We start from the raw sequence: 20545 nt of genomic DNA on the forward strand, positions 1-20545 counted from the left end.
ACATATAAAAAGGAATTCATGTATAATAACCAGGAATTGTTTCATATAATTATAGAATCATATGTAAATATTATTTTGATATGCCATCTTGAAATGGCATATCAACCAAATATAGTCCATAAATGGAATTGTACACAATTAAAAATAAGGAAGGTAAGAGAAGATATTTTATTATTTTAATAGTTTGATTATATGTAATCACTAGTGCAGTACATTTTTAATTTGTTCGATGACATGGCTTATAATGGGATGAATACCCGAAACCGGTCATGTCATCAAAGAAAATGAAAAAGTAATAGTTATTCCTTAAGATAGGAAAAATATTATTCCATATTTTTGAATGAATATGTAGTCTACTCCACAGTTTCACTTTAAAATGGCCAAAATATAATGAAGATTCGAAATATATATGTCAATTTTCACTGGGATAGAATATTTAGAAGAGTCACAATATGAGCAATCTGTTTTTACTTACCATTGAGAACAATGTGAACTAGAATACTTCTTTCCTAAAACTGAATCCGTAGTGATCACACTTCAGCCTTAGGATTCTGGCAAGTTGGGGAGGTCCGCAGTAGAATACTGTCACTTTTCCTTTCTTCTGGTCACGCAATTGCTTGAACACTTTGTCCCAATTGGGTCGACCCGCATTTGTTCGAGTTTTCAATCCTGTTATTAGGTCCCGTTTTTCCTGTAACAGAAAGTAATTATTTATAAATGAATACGGTAATTATATTATACTTTTATCAATTTTTTGAGAAGCCGATTCACATTTTCAATGATTATCTAGGGCTATTTTCATCGAATCGAAGACTTTCTTCAACGACTTACATGGGTTTTCTGTCGAATCGCCAACGTCTTTTTATTAAGAAATTACAACGCCTATTGGTTGAATGTAATTAATTGCTAACTTTTGATAATTTAACTTTTGAAAAAGTGAATTTACAAATTATGAATACATACATTTACACTAACACTCAGCAATAATTATTTATCACTTAGTATTAATGATAAATATTTCATTTGAACTACATACCAGTAAAAAGAAGAATGAGCGGTTGCGAGAATATAAAAAAGAATTACCGTATTCGACTCTTCATGATCTAGATAAGATTCTCAATCGATTAAAACAAATTAAATTTACTAAACCTGCATTCAGATCTCGGAAGTGTAGGATCTCAGAGTATATGATGCCCTTTAATTGAGTCACATAATTGCAATAAAAAATTATGAATGTAGACGTGGATACTTATAATCCTCAAGTTGATCAAAATAGCATAACAATCCAAACTAAAATGTTGATTCCTTCATTATTGAACGTTTTTAATTGGTTCCCAGATGGAATTAGCGTTACAGAATATAAAATCCCATTGCAAGAGGAAACTGGATAGGAATTCGAGAATCTCTGTAACTCAATTTTTTTCTCACGAATAGTAGGCTATGCATGGAATATTAATCATTCAATAAGACAGAAACCGCAGTTATCTATATCTATATATATATATATCTATATATATATATATATATATATATATATATTATATATATATATATATAATATATATATATATATATATATATAATACAATAAAGGAAATAATTATCGTAAACATGCACTGGATAGGAAATACACGAATGATGCATCATCACGTCTGAACTACTGAACAGATCAACTTGAAATGTCGCATAAGGATTCTGAATTTACCGAGGATTGACATATTTATGCTTATTTGTATTGCCATTAATCAATTTATTTTATTTTATTAATTATAAAAGCCCAACGAAACAGGGATTTCTCCAAGTGACTCCGTAGCTTAGTTGGTAGCGAGCGTGGTTGATGAAAGGTTGCGGGTCCATGACAAATAAAACCCCTTTTTTACTGGAAATCTTCAACTCTTATAAAGATTATCCACGTAATTTTGAACAAATAAGAAATAATTATTCCATTTCCAATGTTTCCTGGACTTGAGGAGATTGCATCTTACAACACAAAATTTTCCCCAGTGCAAAGTACGGGTCACCTGCTAGTATTAAATAAAATTCTTCTTTATTGTAGGCCTACTTTATCAATTTTCAGGTTAATTGTATTGTAATGCTGTACTTTATTTTTATTTTTGTAAATGTATGTATGTGAGATAAATTTGAGTACTGTATTGCAGTTCCATGGTTTCAACGATCAAACTTTTAATATACAAGGAAAGAAGTGTTTTCTTTCCCTATGGAGCTCAACAGAGATTCCACATGTGAATAAGATGTTAATGAATTATCTCTCTGTGAATACTAGTAGTTCTGTAAACAGTAGACCTCACGCAGTTTTCTCATCCACAAGTATATGATGTCACCTGTTGATTCAGTTCTAGTTGATTCAGATGAATCACAATTCACAGTTGAATCATAATTTACTCTTGAAAACTGTTATTTGGTTTCTTCAAGATCAAAAACTCACTTATGTTAATAAACTCAGTTCACGTTCAAATTTGTATCCCATATGATGAATTTATCCAGTTTCGTGATAATCTTTCCATCTGATAAAAATATTTCTCAACTATATTTAAATAATTCTTCTTTCATTCAAGAATATTATTATTACTTCGGCATTATTCAGTTCATTTTAATTTATTTTATTTTCAATCACCTAATAAATTTGTTTTTCAAATGTGAGAATATTGATACTGATGAGCAAAGACCTTAAAGATATCTCTTTAAGGTCTTTGCTGATGGGCACACGTCATGAAAAATATTGAAACCCTACCTTATAGAAATAAACACGGCCAGACATCTGTGTAATGCATGCAATGAATAATCCACTTGTCAGCTGATTGATTATGAATAATTCTATAGTCTGATTAGGCTAATCCTATCTTCAAAGTAGATGATATAGTGATATCAGAGTATGGAGGAATTCCTCTTCTTTTCATATTATCCTTTAAATGCAAAATTTCCAAAAAACCTTGAGTATACATCAACGCGCAGTTGAAAAAGGAATATTCCTGCCAAATTTCATCGAATTCTATCAACGCGTTTGGCCGTAATCGCGTTACATACAGACAGACAAAAGCAAATCGAGTTAAAACATAGACCTCAATACGTTCGGTCAAATATTGAATGAATGAGTAATGATGAACCTTTTCATGTAGCAAGTCTAGAGCGAGCTGCAGTCCGACGGCTTTCATGTCAGTTTTCTGCAGCGCAGACGTGATGTACATGTGCATTTCGAGGAAGCGCTCCATGGCACCCCCCAGCTCTGCCTGCTCGATTTCCAGTTGAGACAGTAGATTCACAAACCACTCAAAAGATCGCTGATCTCTGTTGATCCAGAAAAAGTCTACCTGAGAATCAGAAAACAAAAAACTTATAATGGTCATAATTCAAACGCCGAAAATTTGAAATGTAGTATAGAATAGAAGTTGTAGAGTATATATGGATTATGAAAGATAATATTATAGTTGATAGAGTTTATATGGAGTGAATATTGAGAGAGAGAATCCGAAAATAGTTCAAGATAGAGTCCAAGCACATAGCCTAATTTGATTCAACATTTTTGCTTGGGATCATTCCTATATTATAAGACTGAAAATAATGATGGGAAACCCCTGATTTCAAGATTTATGTGGCATCTAAACTGAAAAAAACCGATAAAAAATGAAAACAATGGTTGCCTGCGAGGACAACTACTACCATATTTGGGGTATTCGGGTTAAATTCAGCGTCCCCTCAATTTGAACAATACTATTATATTTGTTTTCCAAAATAACAATAATTAATAATTACTATATATTCAAGTTCATAGTTTAAATTGTAGAGGATGTTTCTTGCATTGGATCTTATGAATCAATTTCTACATTCTACAAGCTAAAATTCTACAATGAATCAATTGCATTAACTCAAATTCAACATTATATTTGAGTAAGTTGGAAAATATTAAAATACTATGTTAATAACTAATTCATGTGTACAACAAGAATTGCTGAGCCTCTATACATTTTTTTGAACTTGAATACTATTGAAAGATCAACAAATAAAGCACATTGCAAAAATAGATTTTATTGAAATTTTTCCACTTTATAAATTTGATAACATATTAACTTTCCTATACTGTTAGTGAGAATTATTAGCTCTGATGCTATTCATCAAGGAAGAGATTTGCAATAGTCAAAACAGTTGAACGTGAGATTAATAAACCAATATAGAACCGAGAACAAACTTCTAAGGAATAGCTTCTTTTTGTTAGGGCTATTCTTAATTATCAAGAAATAAAAATCCAAGTACACTTTTTTAAAGGAATACTGTGTACTTATAAGTTATTATGGAAAATTGTAAACACTTATAGTTATCTTTCAGGGAGATGTTAATCTCTGTATAATTTAAATTCAGTCTATGATTTTCACCAACCACAATCAGATGGGTTCAAAATCTCTGTGAATGTATTAAATTTAATTTATTTTGGTGGATAAACTACTTAATTCAAATACTACATAATACACTACACATTTTACAATGCGAATAGTCAGCCAGATGATGTACGAGTATTTCAATCAATAATTTTATTTTAATTTTTTAACCAGAAAATACTAATGACTATATTATACTTTTTGAAATTCAATTTTGCAGTGCTGTCACTGCCAACGTTTTTGAAATCGGTGATTCGTTTCCTTGTAATTAATATTCATTCTCTCTCTCATCTTAAGTCAACACAAAATTCATAAAAGAAAAATTTGAACTAATATGTTAGTGAAATGAAAATGATCAACGTAAATCATGATCAACGTGATCATCATTCATAAAAGAAAAATTTGAACTAACATGTTAGTGAAATGAAAATGATCAACATCATCATCATTTTAAAGCCAATTTTTAGATTGTAGAAATATGCAGGTACCTTTCTCAAATGCATAACTGATGGAGGTATTTGACTGGCCCACGTGTGCTTGCAGTTGGGACACGTGTGTCGGGCCTTCCAGTAGCGATGCATGATGGATTGCAGAATGGAGGCGAAGGGAGTCACTCCAATGCCTGTGGCTATCAGTACGGCATGCTGTGCTCTGAATATGTGACTGGAAGGAGCGCCATAGGGCCCATCAAGGTAGATCTACATAAAATATACAACACAAAATTAGTCATTCAGATAGGAAAATATGAATTGCAGCAGTACAACTTATTAATCTGCCAACTAAGCAAAATAAACGAAAGATTCCCAAGAAAGATAAGTTTTTCTTATATTGACAATGCAACGGGTTAGAGTTATTGTATTAAATTAATGATTCCAACAGCAAATTAATTCCGTTTGATTTTCAATATTTCTAGATTAAAAAAATTATTGTTTGTGTTTCCTTAGAAAATTTGACAGAAATATAGTGGGAAACATAAACTTCTTTGTGGACTAGTACATGAATCAAAATTTGGGGGAGGAACAGTTCTGGCTGTGCCTGTTGGTTCTCACCCAATTATTTCAATAAATAATTATAGTGTATATTAAACTAATAAATGAATTAATGAATACATGAATTAATAGTATTCACATTTTGTCTCAAATTACAAATAACCTCACACAGGGACAAGTATTCAGTACACATAAGGCCTAATAGGCTGCAGATGGTTATCTTTAAACAATGAGCCACTCACTTCTAATGGTTTTCCAACAGGATAGTTGATTTGTGACGGTTTGCTCGAGTGCGAACTGCTTCCTTGATTTCGGCCTTCTTCGACATCTCTTTCGGAGCTAGAAGTTCCTAACAAACCACTTGCCTGCGAAGAAACAGATGACAAATATTTTTAATCACTGGTACGTTGAATAAATTTATCAGAAATAGTTTTTTTTTATGAATTAGTATTGCATAATATTAGTTCATGCTCATTCCAGGGATTTCGGAAGTTGACATTTTTGTTATTTTTACGCATGGAAGAATTTTTTTGAGAAATACAAGTTGTACTCTCAGTCGGGGTTACAGCGGGAATGAGATGACTCATTATAGCTTATAAACTTTCAAGAGAGTGCTCTATCAGGGCGTTTTGCTGGATAAATGTGAAAATTGTAAATCTGGCAACACGCCATGGTCTGCGCGGCTTTGTTGGGCTTGTCTTGGGCCATGACAAGATACGCGCAACGTGTGTGGGTGGAGTAATTCAGTATTAAGATAACGTTTCTGATTTTTGAAATTGCTATGACCTCAGGGCTGGGAAAACTAGATGAAGTTCAATTATTAGTTTAACGTGTCATCCACTGTTGGAGCTCTGCTCAAATTATACAGTTTAACATGACAAAATAATAATAATAATATTAGAAATTGCATAAAATCACAATATTCTATTCATTATAATAACACTGTGCGAATCTTTTCTTCCGAAGGGTGAGAACACTGTGTAGGACTGAAGTTAGCTTCAAGCTTGATTGATTGATTGCCTTTATTAAGGGCGAAGTTAGGACTTCAGGTCTTGTCTGCCACACAACCCTGCTTCAGAGTTAAAAATAATGCATGCATTTAAATAGTTCAAAACAAACCACTCCACCATTTGAATACAAACATTTCTTCCAACATTCACAGGTTTGAAGATACCTTCACCGTTCCACTATGAATTCACCCTTGCAGAGATTATCTTTCTACTAGAAAAACATAAGTTATCACTGATTTGCTGATAATGGGATGTGATAAGACGTGAAAAGGAAGTGTATTGAGTATGCTTGTAGTGTATTTCTGATTATAGAAATTTCATCATACATTCGAAAGACAATAATTAAGGATATGACATTTCAATTAAAAAAGAATTGTCATGACTATAAAAAGCTACGAAGATTGAGTGGTTGAACGAATTCAAGATAGAAATAACTATAAGAAGAGAAGCATAATATGAGTGTTACCTGTCTGCTAAGAATGGATAGCGCAGACAATTTGGCGTCACAGTTCTCTAAACTAGGAGTTTTGAACGCAATAATGGTCGGCTTATTGCGCATGTATCTAAAGCTTTGCGCCAAGGACTTATTCTGCGGACTCAAGTAAGCCAATCCCAGCGACTGCAGCCTAGCGCGACGCATTTGACACTCATCAAAACTCTTCTCTGACTCTGAGCGCATGTATTCTCGCAATCTGAAATTATATAAAAGATTTCTAGTAGAAAATACTGTTAATCAAAATTCACTGTAGTAAAATATGCTATTTAGTCTTCAGCTTCCAGTAGACTGAATATTGGCATCCCCAGAATGTGCAGCTGATTACATTACACACAGCATGAACTTTTTCATTTAGAAATGAAATGTATAAATCACAAATACCAGGTTGAAATAAATATAATGACTTGGATAACAGGCATTTTCAGAGTTCATTTATGGTTCAGTTTAAACGCTCAAAACTTTATAAGTTTTGGGCTGTGCCTGTTGTTTCCCACATTATATTCTTAATAATCTATATATATATAAAAGCGAAATGGTACTCACTCACTGATTGACTGACTGATTGACTGACTCACTCGCAGAGCTAGAAATCTACCGGACCAAAAACGTTCAAATTTGGTAGGTATGTTCAGTTGGCCCTTTAGAGGCGCACTAAGAAATCTTTTGGCAATATTTTAACTCTAAGGGTGGTTTTTAAGGGTTTAAAGTTCGTCTTTTAGCATGTATATTCTTCTTATTCTCTTAATTATAATTGAAATTAGGCCATACCATATGTTAATATAGAACTATAATCTAGAGAGAGTACCTCTTCGAAACAGTTGTTAACTGGTAACTAAATTAATAATTTTGTCAGGTTGGCATTAAGTTGAGTTGACTTTGTTAGGTTGGCACCAAGTTGAAGATTGAAATGCATTTATCGCGGAAAAATTGATTGGGCACTGCTACTTCAAGCAGAGCTATTCCTGGGAATATTATATTACTAGCTTCGCTCGCCATACCCGTTTAGCCAGACGTTTAGTCTGGACCCCCGACTGGATCGTCCTAACATATGATAAAAATGCTCAAATGAAAAATGCAGGCGAGCGGCTAGACGGATATGGCGAGCGAAGCGAGCCTGACGGCTAGTCATGTATAATTCAATAAACTAGTGACCTTCTGGGTTGGAGAACTCGCTGTTGGAATTCGCAACTTGTAATTATACGTGATTGGTGAAAATTATGGAAACAGCTTAGTATTTATTTTACCAAGATAATTTGATAGTAGGTTTTAGTGAGGATCCTATTCGAATTGAAAAACTATTTTTCTGTTGCTTCAAAATTTTTGTTCGTCATCTTGGATCCCTCATATGAATTCAACTTCATTTTAAAACCAGCTTAATTTTTAATCTAACTTCATTTTTATATAGGAATGTGCTCATGTAATACATGATTCCGATACAGAATTTCAAGATTACGAATAATTCGTGAAACGATAAAGCAATCCTATTGAAACTAAAATCTTTCGAATATGAAACTTTAGGACAGTAGTTTGGTAGTAGAATACATACGCTAGGAGACGCTCTTTCTTTTTAACTCGATTTTCCATGTCAGGCATAGAGAGTGACTTGGCCAAAGGAGTCTTGCTGGAGAGCAGAAGCTTGTGCAGATTCTTTGCTTGAGCACCTTTTCGAACGCCTCCGGGAAGACTAGACACATCTGTAAATCAATCAAAATAAACATCAATCAATAATGTACCCTGAAACATTGATCATATACACATGGCTTTGATATAGAGTTGAATCTAATAAGAATTTTGCTTCTTAACCAGACCAAGAATATTGTTCAACAAAACACCCTGTGTTACATAATTTTCATTTCCATCAACGTGATTTAGCCATGCTTGCAACCCATGGTTAGAGACCAGATTGTAAGAAATTTAACTAATATAAAGCTTTCATTGACGTTTGGAAATTGGAAATTCAATAAATTATCAGAGAGAAATCTCTTTAAAGTACAAATATGTCAGAACATACTTTTAATACTCCTCATTTTCATCATTTAAAAAAACATAAAATTGAATCATCACAATTATAAATTATACAAGAGAATGTCCAGAGCAGTAAAGTCCGAGATGAGAATCTGAATGAGAAGATGATTAGAAATGTTGAAAAATGTATAACTTATACATATAAATGATCTTACACCAGCCTTACAGAAACGCTCAATCATATTCATCACTTCTCCGAATTTAAAAACAAAATAAAGTATAAATGGTTACAGAATAGGGTCCTAAGCAGACGCGCTTTCCATGGTAATGAGCTTTCTTGAATAATAGAAGTAGGGTACTTACCAGCGGTACTTGCACTGGAAACTTGTGATAGATCACTATCATTAGACCCATGCAAATCCTCCTTTATGTAGCCTTCGTTATTATAACCAGTGATTTCTTTCTTGAAAACAACCATTCTTCCTCTTTGATTTCCCATAATATCACGTCCAGAGAATTTCCTTGAAATGGACCTAGAAGCCGTAATGTGAAAGTGAGATCAACAAGTTAACATTACAACAATCAGAAATAATGAAAAATGATTAGGATAGGGCGGGTCATGAATTTGTTAGGCTATGAAGGGAAACCAGTTCATAAATTGGTAAAAAGTTTCTAGAGCGAGTTCAAAAATAATTGCAATGGAATCGGTTGATGGATCATTTTGAATTACAACTCAAGTAATGAATGGATAATAGAACTACAGTGTTTTAGAGCTTTGTATTGTGGGTTACTTTACCTAGTAGTTGTTAGGTACCCTACATGGTTAAGCAGGAGGGTTCCGAACTATCGGACAAGTTTTAGGTTGTGAGATACGGTATCGGGGAAACTTTAAGTTTAGATTTTAAGTTTATAGTTGAAAGTTATCAGGAATTTCATTATAAATTTGAAACTAGACAGAATTACAGGAAGATTTTCACAAAAATTTCAAGTTAGATTTGAAATTTGAATTGAAAATGTTTTTATTGCCGTGAACAAATACATTTTATTGACAAAGTCATCAGATGAACATTATACATTTATGCATACTCAAAAACAGGAAAATATTACCACTACAAACAGCATATTTATAGCAATTAGGGTTACAAATATTCCAATCAATTGTATGAACACTCTTTAAAGGTCAATGACGGTATGTTACAAAATTTCTTCAATACTATATAATACTAAAGCCACTCTCAGTGATTTAGAGGAGATTTCATTCATAATTCTGACTACTTTTTTTAAGCTTCAATATTTCATATACCCTAGACAAGTTACCCTAAACAAGCAAAAAATACTTGTTAAAAATAAATTGGGGAAAGCAGAATAAGCCATTCTTGAGCCGTTTGGATTCACACATTGTTTCAGTCGTCTAATGAGATAGAAATAAATCTTTGTTTTTTCATTCATAATTATGTTTTGTTTCATAATTTTTCCTGCCATTTGTATGAGAATTGGGATTGGAAAGCCCATCTTAAATCCATGAAAAATTTTATTTAAACTCAGAAGATAATAATTTACAGTTTTTGCACAAAATACGCACACAGAAACGAAGAAATCACTTCTAATCTTCTGTAGCATAAAATATTATCCTGTAATGAAAACTTTCATTATATTGTGCTATCTTGAATTTTCAAAAAGTTAAATATTGAGATGTTGATTGATATTTTTACTTACGCCTGGAGCCTTTTGATTCCTCCTTTGGAATCATTGGCCGATGAATTGCCATTAGAAGAAACCGCTTTCGGAGCCACTGCTGGCAGCTCTTGATCTATGTTGTGAAGTTTTTCCTGCTCCTTCTCGAAATATCCATACAGCCTATTAGTCCATTCACCTACAGCTCTAATATGGAGCCACATATAGCCTGAAAATCAAATGTTCATTCTAAATGAAATAGAAACGACAATAGAAATGTGATTATATCCATCCTCTATGTATACATCCTCTATGTATACATCCTCTATTCTAATATTCGAAGATGGTTCATAATCAGAATATTTGGAGAATAATTTTTTTTAAGAACATGATCCTATTCTTATCTTTTCATATTTTTCAATTCATGAATTTCCCAACAATGCTTCCATTTTCTATGATTGATAAAGATTTCTATCTCATGGAGACAAGAAAGTTGGTTAGTTGAATTGCGCTCCTATTGCTTGTGAGCAGAGGAAAAAACATAGGCTACGCTGTGTATTGTACGCTGTACATTGAACAATATTAAAACGTATGTTAGCAAAGTGTTCAACTATACTAATATTTATAGAAATTATGTATCAACGAATCTTGTAGTGTGACATTATGATATGAAAAAGAATAAACATTCAGATATTAACTTACATGAATTAATCCTTCAAGCAGCATGTAAGACAAAATGATTGTTTGAATTTTCATCACAGTCATGAATAGAATGAGAATTTTACATTATTGATCCAATATTATCAAAACGGCATTCCGTTGTCATTCCTCCAACAGCGGAATGCCATCTTTTCACCACATAATATACCGATAGTTTACCACTAAACAAAGAAGGTGAAATGGCGATGTATCATCGTGATAATAATATATTGATTTCAAAATCGACTCACTCAAATGAATACCGCGACAATCCGACAATAGTATTGGTCTACTAGTGAAATATCCTATTGGTCTAAAATAATTAATTATTGTCGTACCAGTAATTTGAAAATCTACATATTATACAGATTTGAGAGCTCATCGCTAATCCTTCAAGTCGATTAATACATGAATTAGGTATTTAAGAAACAATATGAGTTATTTTTCTGTGAAATTTAGTCAGCAGTGGAACATAATCTTCATTAATATATCAAGTCGATTACCTTCATAACACAAGTCAGAGGTTTCTTAGCCAGTTTATAAGACTCTCTTTCAACGCATTCCCTATAAAAGCAACATAAATCCTCCAACGTTTTTACCCTCCACCGAAAAATATAAAAGTTTGACTAATGCTGTTTCTAAAATGACCGATTCAAATATTAATTTGAATAAATAATTATGATTCAGTCTCACTCACCTTCCTGCTCAGGTGCCGAACTGATGGTGAACGGATGCCACTCGTACTTGGCTATGCTCGGAATGTTGACGAAAACATAGTCTCCGGGATGGTAATCGAACTGCGGCGGCCGTTTGATGACAAGATGGGTGACCTTGGATGGCAGCAGTAGGCCTGAGCTGATGTACGTCTTTCCTCTGTCCGACCTCATCAGCGAGAACCTCAACACACGCTCCAGCAGGTAGATGATGCCTGGTATAATAAACCATCTCCAGAAATTGGGTCCGTGCACTAGCAGTAGGAGCCAGAAAGGTACATACAACAAATGTGTCCAGTAGAAGATCTGAAAATGAGAATGACGAGCTTCATGAACAAGTAAGGAGTATTCATTTGACGTTCAATGATTTCTAATTCTATCTCTGTTTGCAGAGAGGATCTAGAGTCCTAACTTTGCCATTAAAAATACAATAAATCAATCGATTACTCAATCTTATGTTTTGTATCATTAATTGTCGATGAATCACAATAAAAACTAATATTTGTAAATTTATAATAGAAATGATGTACAGTACTATTGATAGGATGGAAGATTTTTACAGAAGCAAATATTTGCTTTGAACCCAGTAATTTAAGAGTTCATATTCAAATATTGACTACAAGAAGCAGATTTGTATAGTAAACTGTTTTATTCCCTCGTATGCAATTCAATTATTTTGAATAATGAAATATAAATTGACTGAGGTCCAGTTTCTAGGACACTTATTAAATCAAATGGACCATTAAATCTATAACAAGTTTATATGTTTAATGGTTCATCAGATTTAATAAATGTCCTAGAAACCGCACATAATTGACATTATTCAATTCTGTGTAATATTCCTGCTTTGTTGCATAGAAAAGTTTTCCAACCATTCCACCTTTTCTGATTTCAACATAACTCAACTCGAATTGTCTTCCCCTCAGCTAAATTTTAAATAAGAACATTTCAAACTAAAACTTCACAATAATCGTACCCTATTTTCTAAATTATTTAGAGAATAGTCTACGAATCGTTCTGCTCATATCCAAATGCTATCAAATTTATGATGTGAGTAACAATAATTGTTACTCATAAATCCCTGGGATTCATTCAATACGAATGGGATTCTCATTTTGTAAAATAATTGTTTGAAGTAGTCCTACACTGCGAATTTCTGGAGAGTAAATTCGAAATTAAATAATTGGAGGTAAAAAGAATTATTTGTTGCCAGAATTTCAATCAATTGGATAAATTCCATCTATTATAGTGAGAGTCTGGTTGGACCACTGGGAAAGAAAATGCAGGAGACAAGGATGAGGTGGTTTGGGCATGTACAGCGACGGGAGGAGGATTATGTTGGACGGAGAGTGCAGGATTTGGTTTTGGATGGTGTGAGAGGACGAGGTAGACCTAGGATGAGGTGGGGAGATAGAATAGCGGGAGTGTGGTTGGAGGAGAGAGGAAGCATTGGATAGGGCTTTGTGGAGAGGCAGACTAAGAGAAAGGAATGCCGACCCCATTTAAATGGGATAAGGCACAGCCAAAGAAGAAGAAGAAGAAGAAGATAGTGAGAGTCTAATGATACTCATGATCATTTTCGGGTGAGAATTATTATTTTTGAAAAACCTTACCAGTATGCACTGATAATTCTATAAAAAATATTGCAAGGTAACCAGAAGATAATCTGGTATTTTCACCGATATGAATTGTATTAGTATTTATGCTATGATAGTATAGTTTTATTGTAGTTAGTATTATTGTAATTAGTATTATTGATAATTGATTGATCAATAGTAATTATGTACTACCTTACAGAAATGTGTATAACTTATTTCTGTGATTCATACAACGAAAAATACTTCACAAATACTAAGAGCTTGCATACACTGAGAAAAAATAAACTTTACCTCGAAACAGCCCCCGCGCCGAACAAACGCTTGGGAGCAAATGAACATGACAGTGAGTATGGTGATGAGGGCGATGCCAGTTGGATTCGCGTAGCCGCCTATCAGTCCAAACAGTCCAGGCTTCGTGGTCAGCAGCCACTCGTAGACGGTGTAGCCGTTCGCATTTAGCCACCCATCATTCACCACCACCAGAGCTGGACAAAACAGTACAAACAAAATAAACGCCGCTCACTTTATTGCCTCTACAGGGATTTTCCTGTATTCATTTATTCACAGACAATAGATACAATTCAGGCATAAACATCAGGCATTCACCCAAAACTGCGTTTAACCTCAATTCAAAATAAACAGGCCAGAGCTTGCTTACAAACAAGTATTTTTTAGTATTGCATACATCCTATAATGCATATTAGAAGTTCATATTAATAATGAATTTATTACATTTTTATTATGTCTATATTTTGTTAAGCTTCCATGATCTACTAACTAATAACTATGTTCTTGTTATATAGTTGTGTTTTTTTCTGCTTTATTATTATATTTTATAATTTTTGTTATATTATTGCATGCTTCTCACCTTTTGACTATCTATTTGTAAAAGTGGTGTATGTAGCCTATTGTTGAAAATTCAATGAATTAATGATGTTTTACAAAAAGCAAATTGATTTAATCTTGATTTGGTAATATATGACACTAGATTTTCTCTCCAGTTTTACCATACATGTATCGTCACGGCATTATAGAAAGAATACAGGAAAATAATTCATGGGCATATCTTTAAGCAAAACTGATAGATTTCACCGATTTTCATTGAATTTCATTTGTTGAATAAAAATACAAGAAATTGTTAAAACCTGTAATTTATTGATATAATGAGAACCTAGTTTCACAAATGTATGTTGAGCCACTAACCATCTCTAGTAAACTATACATTCGGAACTATATTCTTATTTAAATATTTGTAAGAATAATCCGTTGGTCCCGGCTGCCTAAAAAGCAGTCATTAGGTCATGTTAGAGGCCATTAAATTGATCAGTTGCGACCTGAAAACTCTGACACCAGACCTGAGCGTGCTAGGGCACTCGATATTATTATTATTATATAATATTTGTGTATTCGTACTATATATAGATTTCCACCACAATAACCTTTAAACTTTTCCTCCAAGAAAATTCTTATATGTCAGGGGTAATCTACTCGTAGACCACTGACGTTAAATCAAACGAACGATCAAAAGTAGATTTATTCACATTTGAATACGTTTAATTGTGCCCTATTTATATTATACACACATTGAATATCAACTTAATTACTTAATAGAAATAAACCTCTCATTATCATTAAATCTCTACTCCTAGTATTGGAGATATCCACTAAAATCTAATAAACGAACACTACAAACTGAATTACATAAATATTTAACTTACTGAAATTCAACAAATGCATGATGGTGTGAAAAACACTGTATGTGAAGATAAGCACTCCAGTGAGTTTGTGGAAGTATATGTGCTGATCTAGAGGTAAAATACTGCTGAATCCCCTTGTCCTGAGGAATGTAATACTATGCCTCAACATGAGCACAAGCACAAACATACAGTTGAAATTGAGGCATTGACCTGAAAATAAGCCAGAAAAATATTAGAACCAGAATTATTTCTCAAAGAAAGTGAACTCTATATAGGTCCTATCTGCCACGCAATTCCCAATAATAGAGAGTTGAAATAGTAATATCAATCAAACTGCTGTATGTGATGTAAGCATATTCGATTTTGTTTATAGATTCATCAATAATAATAATAATAATAATAATAATAATAATAATATAATAATAATAATAATAATACATTTTTAATAGAAATTCCTTCAAACCTAACTCAACTTGCATGTAAAGAAGGTTTTCTGTATAAATGTATTGATTTTACTAGAGTCAAATGCAGTTATTAATATCATTTTCATCAATGAAGCAAGCCTAATATTAATATTAGGATTAATAAAATATTTTTAAATAATATTAATATTAAATAGGAATATTTCATACCAAACAAAATTCTGAGTAGGCCTAATTACCTTTCTTTACTCATTTTCATTAATAGAATTTATAAAATCTATTTGAATGGATCAGTGTGAAGAAACATATAAATAAGGTGTTTTTTGAATTTCACTCGACCTTCGGAAAGGCCCATGTCTCTGCCTTTGGGAAAGAAGGTAGGTAGTATGATAATTTTTTACAAATATTATTATTCATTAATCTTTTCAATTCTTCAACTCCTCACAATCTTCAATCAAATTTACAATTTACTCACAATTCTCCAATTTATTTATCTCAGAATAATGCGATTTCAAAATGAATCAATATTATATTACACTTGATGAATTAGGTAACAGGTAAACATTTACCTGATGAATTAGGTAACAATTAGGAAATCATTGCTAAAGTATTTCAAGCAATGAGAATATTTTACCATCATTCGATAAAAACCTAAAATGTCATGATACTCCCAACGTCCCAAGTTGAAATACATTTTAAGTATTTAGGTATTGCTTGCTTTCTGTCACTACTTTTCTGTCACTAAGATGCTCATATTACATAATTATTTATTCGAGATAGATAAAAATTACATGAGAAGGCAACGTAAAACATAAATTAAAACATAATTATAGATCATAACTTGTATAATCAATAAAATACCAAAATATACTAACCACAAGCTCTAGCGAATATAACGTAGAAGTTACTATTCCTATATTCTATTGCTCTTGATACAAATAGACCGATATTCACAGCTAAAAACAGTGCTAGAAATATCAAATAAACATAGTTGTTCTTCATGTAAGGTCGAGACAACTGGTATGGTTTCATTTCGGATAGTTTTCTGAGAATCGATGTTGGTTTTTGATTGGGCTTCGGAGGTACCAACCATCGGTCGATGCTGAAACAAAACACAACAATATATAAGATTTATAAACAACTCTTTAAAGTTGAATGGGCAGATAATGATTGGTGTGTTAAAAATTGTAAAAATATAAAATCACTTCACTTGAATGGGCTATTTTATTAAAAATGATTAAAAACATTATAAAAAAACATGAAGTACACTTTTATTTAAAACATTCGAACAACTAGTTTCGGCCTTTGGCCACTTTCAAGTTTAAATGCAAATGGATATAACGTAGAGTACTTATATTTAGAGTATTTTTAGAATATTTATATTTTATAATTATGTGTTTGAAAATAAAGTTTTCTTTTTAAAAAGGTGTTTGGTTACCCCAGAACTATAACTGATGATAAAAGGAAATAGTACCAGTAGAAGAGAGTAATTCTAGATATACCATTATGGATACTATAGAATGAAAATATGGAATAATGTAGGATAAAGGATACAGTAAAATAGAGGTTTCTGTAAAAGACAGAAAGAATACGTTGCATATAATCAACTTTTGATTTTAATCGTTTTGGATCCAATATCCCTGACTCCATCCATTACTGTATATGTAGGAGTTCAATTAAAAATTCTAGTGGTAAATTGTAATCTGGTAATTTTAATGAAGTATACACGGTAGCAACTTGTTGTACACAATTCAGTTTTTATAGAAATAAGGCTATCACGTATTGTTTACCTGATTGATAGATTTTCTAACAGACCTCCATGCTTCTCTAATTGATTTTTGAGATCTTCGTAGGTAATAGCACCACGTGACTCCGAGTCAGCGTCTTCGAAGAGTGCCATGGTGAGGTCATCGATCTGATCCTCACTGAACCGCATGCCGTTCTCTTCCATACACGCTCGCATCACATGCTGCAGCTCTTTATGCTGAATTAGTCCGTCACCTGCAGAAAACCCATTTCACAAAAAGTTCAATGCATTTCTGTTAAGATAAAAACTAAGATGAATATTGGATATAATTCTTATATGAATTTTCCATTTCGAGAATGGAAGAATTTCTACCATGTACTGTAGTTTATTTGAAAATGATTTTGCATGGCCAGAAATTTCAATCATTATTCAATTTTAAGACACATTCAATGATGGAATAAGATATAAGATATTGCTTCAATTCAAATGCTAATGAATTGATAATAACATTTAATGATAGTAAAATAAGAAAAATAATGGAATATGTGAATATTCATTCAACACAATCTGGAAAAAAATGCAGACTCGAAATCACAGAGAAGTTGAGTTGAAACATAGAAATAAAATAAGAAGAATGAAACAGATTGTCAACTACAGTTTGATTCAATTAAGTTGAAGTAAGAAGTTTCCTTCCAGATATTCCGAAAATCAGCTCTGATCCTTGTTTGAAGAGCTTTGGATTTCATGTAGATAATACAGAAGAAAGCTGCCAAAATATACTGGGGTATACAGTGGGCTGTAATATATTGAGAGATAAACTGTTAAAGAACTTACCGTCTAAGTCATAAACTTTGAAAAGAAAGCGTATTTTGTCATCAGGGGATTTCCCTGCGAATTGATGCATCGATTCTAAGAATTCTTGCATGGATATAGAGCCTGAATTGTCCTTGTCAAAAATCTCGAATACTCTGTCGGTGAAAAATGGCTGAAATTCAAATGAAAAATGAAATTACTCACATGTTGTAATAGTTGTAAATGAATTGACTTATTCATAAATTTATTTATTCATTTATTCATCCAGAATTACACAACTTACAGAAAAGTACCACAGGCTTACACCCAAAACGGTTTCAATTCTAATTTATACAACAGTTAAAATGTATCTAGGTTATGTGTAACTTCAACATTCTTCAGTTACACACTCAATTTACAATTCAAAACAAACAAAAATCATTTTTAAATTGAAAAAAAAAATATTTCTAAATTAAGCTCGGTTTAAGGCTATTAACGATTAATTGAACACAAAATTCATTACACAAACTCATTGAAGTTTAATGATACATTATACGTAAATAAAATTTCACTAAAGTCGGTTGATCAATTCTAGATTTAAGAACAGTAAAAATAAATTATTCCTTCAATATGAATTTGCCTGAGAATTTTTAATCACAAAATATTTGGAAAAGTCTTTAGAGCATACTCATACATTATCACATACCAATATTTATGAAAAAATCAATTGATATAAGTTACTTGATGATGATCAGTTAATATATTCAATACTTTGATGATAGTCACGATAATACGGTACGGTGCTTGCATCATTACATTCACGTGAATATAAAGTTTGCAAATATTTTAATGACAACTTCTTAGCCACGAACTGTATAATGTACAATAATTGGGTTATATTTTGAAATTTTCTTACATTTTTTGTGATGAGGATTTTTTTGAAGTCCTCTCTTTTGATTTCCTCTTCATTTCCAACAGTCTGTCTGAAAAGCTGTTCAAGCCATTCCAAGTTTCCTTTGTCAAATCCAGTTCTAGGTCTGAAAAAAGCAAAAATGTTGAATATTTGAAACAATTTAGGAATACTAGGAATCTTGAAAGTTGAAATTCTAAGAAACTAATTAATTCTATGATATTCTTACTTTATTAGAAATGAAGATCATGATTGGTAGTATTTTATAAAACCTGTAATATAATAGTTGGAATCAATTTTTCAAAATCAACACGATTTGTTTTCAAATGATTAAAATATGAATAAATATTGAATGATTTTCATAAAAATTCATCTCTAATACATTTAATGGTTTTCCATAAATAAAACATTTTTCCAATACAATACGAAATCTAGTGTAGTTTGGAATAAATGTTGAATGATTTTCATAAAAATTCATGTTTAATAAGATGCCCAATACATTCAATGGATTTCCTTAAATAAGACATTTTTCCAATAAAATACGAAATCTAGTGTAGTTTGCGATGAAATGTGCATGTATACGATAACGCACTCATTCCAAAACATAAGTTTCTGACATGGAAATTATAATTTTTTTAAACAAACATTAAATTTTTTGACATCTAAAACATAACTAGGTAGAATTAAATCTGTATTTTTAGTAGTAGGCTACCGCAACGTGAATGCAAATGTACTATAGAAAAATAAAATGGGAAGTATTTAGTAAGAAAGCTTATATCTCAACTGGTCTTGGATGAACAGAGAATTAAAGCTTCTCTCTCAACTGGCAGATATGACCTAAGAAATGCGGTATTCTACATAGGCCTGTGATTAAATTACAAACTAATAGCTTTCAACAACAAGATTAATACAATCGGAGCTTGTAAAAGAATTGAAATAGTTTTTATAAATAATTAGAGCTTACCGAATAACAGTCAAATTGGAGAGGAACTCCATGATCTGTCCAGGTGCTACTATTCCATCTGAATCGGTGTCCACTAGCCGGTACAGTTTATCAACTATCTGAAAAACAGAGAATGACGATAAGATTAGAATGACAATCTATGATAATGATTTTTTAATGAAATAACTGTTTGAGAGTTGTATGTTGGATTATGCTAGACAGTGAACGGAAGGAGTAAATTAATATAGGCCTATTATGATTTGCTATTTCAACAATTAATTATCAGAGAATTTTCTTGTGTCATGTATTTAAGGAATAATTTTGTCGATTCTCAATTATTGTTTACAACAACTCCACAGCGATAAAAAGGCAATAACAAATTTGGAATATTCTTCAAAATTCATAATATAACCTAAATCAATAGTGTGTATTTTAGGAGTGCTAGTTTTCCAACAAGAGTGAGTTACGAATTAACGGTGACTAAAACCTATGATTGAAT

At 32.1% G+C, this 20545-nt stretch overlaps 1 protein-coding gene across 11 annotated transcripts in view; it reads right to left on the bottom strand.

Moving 5' to 3' along the window:
* LOC111043746 (NADPH oxidase 5) overlaps positions 1-20545 on the bottom strand; it is a 194490-nt gene that overhangs the window by 742 nt on the left and 173203 nt on the right. For all 11 annotated transcript variants that reach the window (XM_022328790.2, XM_022328797.2, XM_039421560.1 and 8 more), the window contains 16 exons: positions 20068-20165; positions 19110-19230; positions 18236-18386; positions 17445-17655; positions 16530-16756; positions 15254-15442; positions 13827-14020; positions 11922-12243; positions 10568-10754; positions 9215-9384; positions 8433-8580; positions 6857-7082; positions 5623-5745; positions 4880-5089; positions 3126-3329; positions 476-691 (listed from right to left, as the gene is read on the bottom strand). In XM_022328790.2, the coding sequence (XP_022184482.2) occupies positions 494-691; positions 3126-3329; positions 4880-5089; positions 5623-5745; positions 6857-7082; positions 8433-8580; positions 9215-9384; positions 10568-10754; positions 11922-12243; positions 13827-14020; positions 15254-15442; positions 16530-16756; positions 17445-17655; positions 18236-18386; positions 19110-19230; positions 20068-20165 (2979 nt within the window). In that variant the 3' untranslated portion in view covers positions 476-493. The remainder of the gene's footprint in view (positions 1-475; positions 692-3125; positions 3330-4879; positions 5090-5622; positions 5746-6856; positions 7083-8432; positions 8581-9214; positions 9385-10567; positions 10755-11921; positions 12244-13826; positions 14021-15253; positions 15443-16529; positions 16757-17444; positions 17656-18235; positions 18387-19109; positions 19231-20067; positions 20166-20545) is intronic.

This window comes from Nilaparvata lugens, chromosome 2 (genome assembly GCF_014356525.2).
Source record: "Nilaparvata lugens isolate BPH chromosome 2, ASM1435652v1, whole genome shotgun sequence".
NCBI classification, from domain to species: Eukaryota; Metazoa; Arthropoda; class Insecta; order Hemiptera; family Delphacidae; genus Nilaparvata; species Nilaparvata lugens.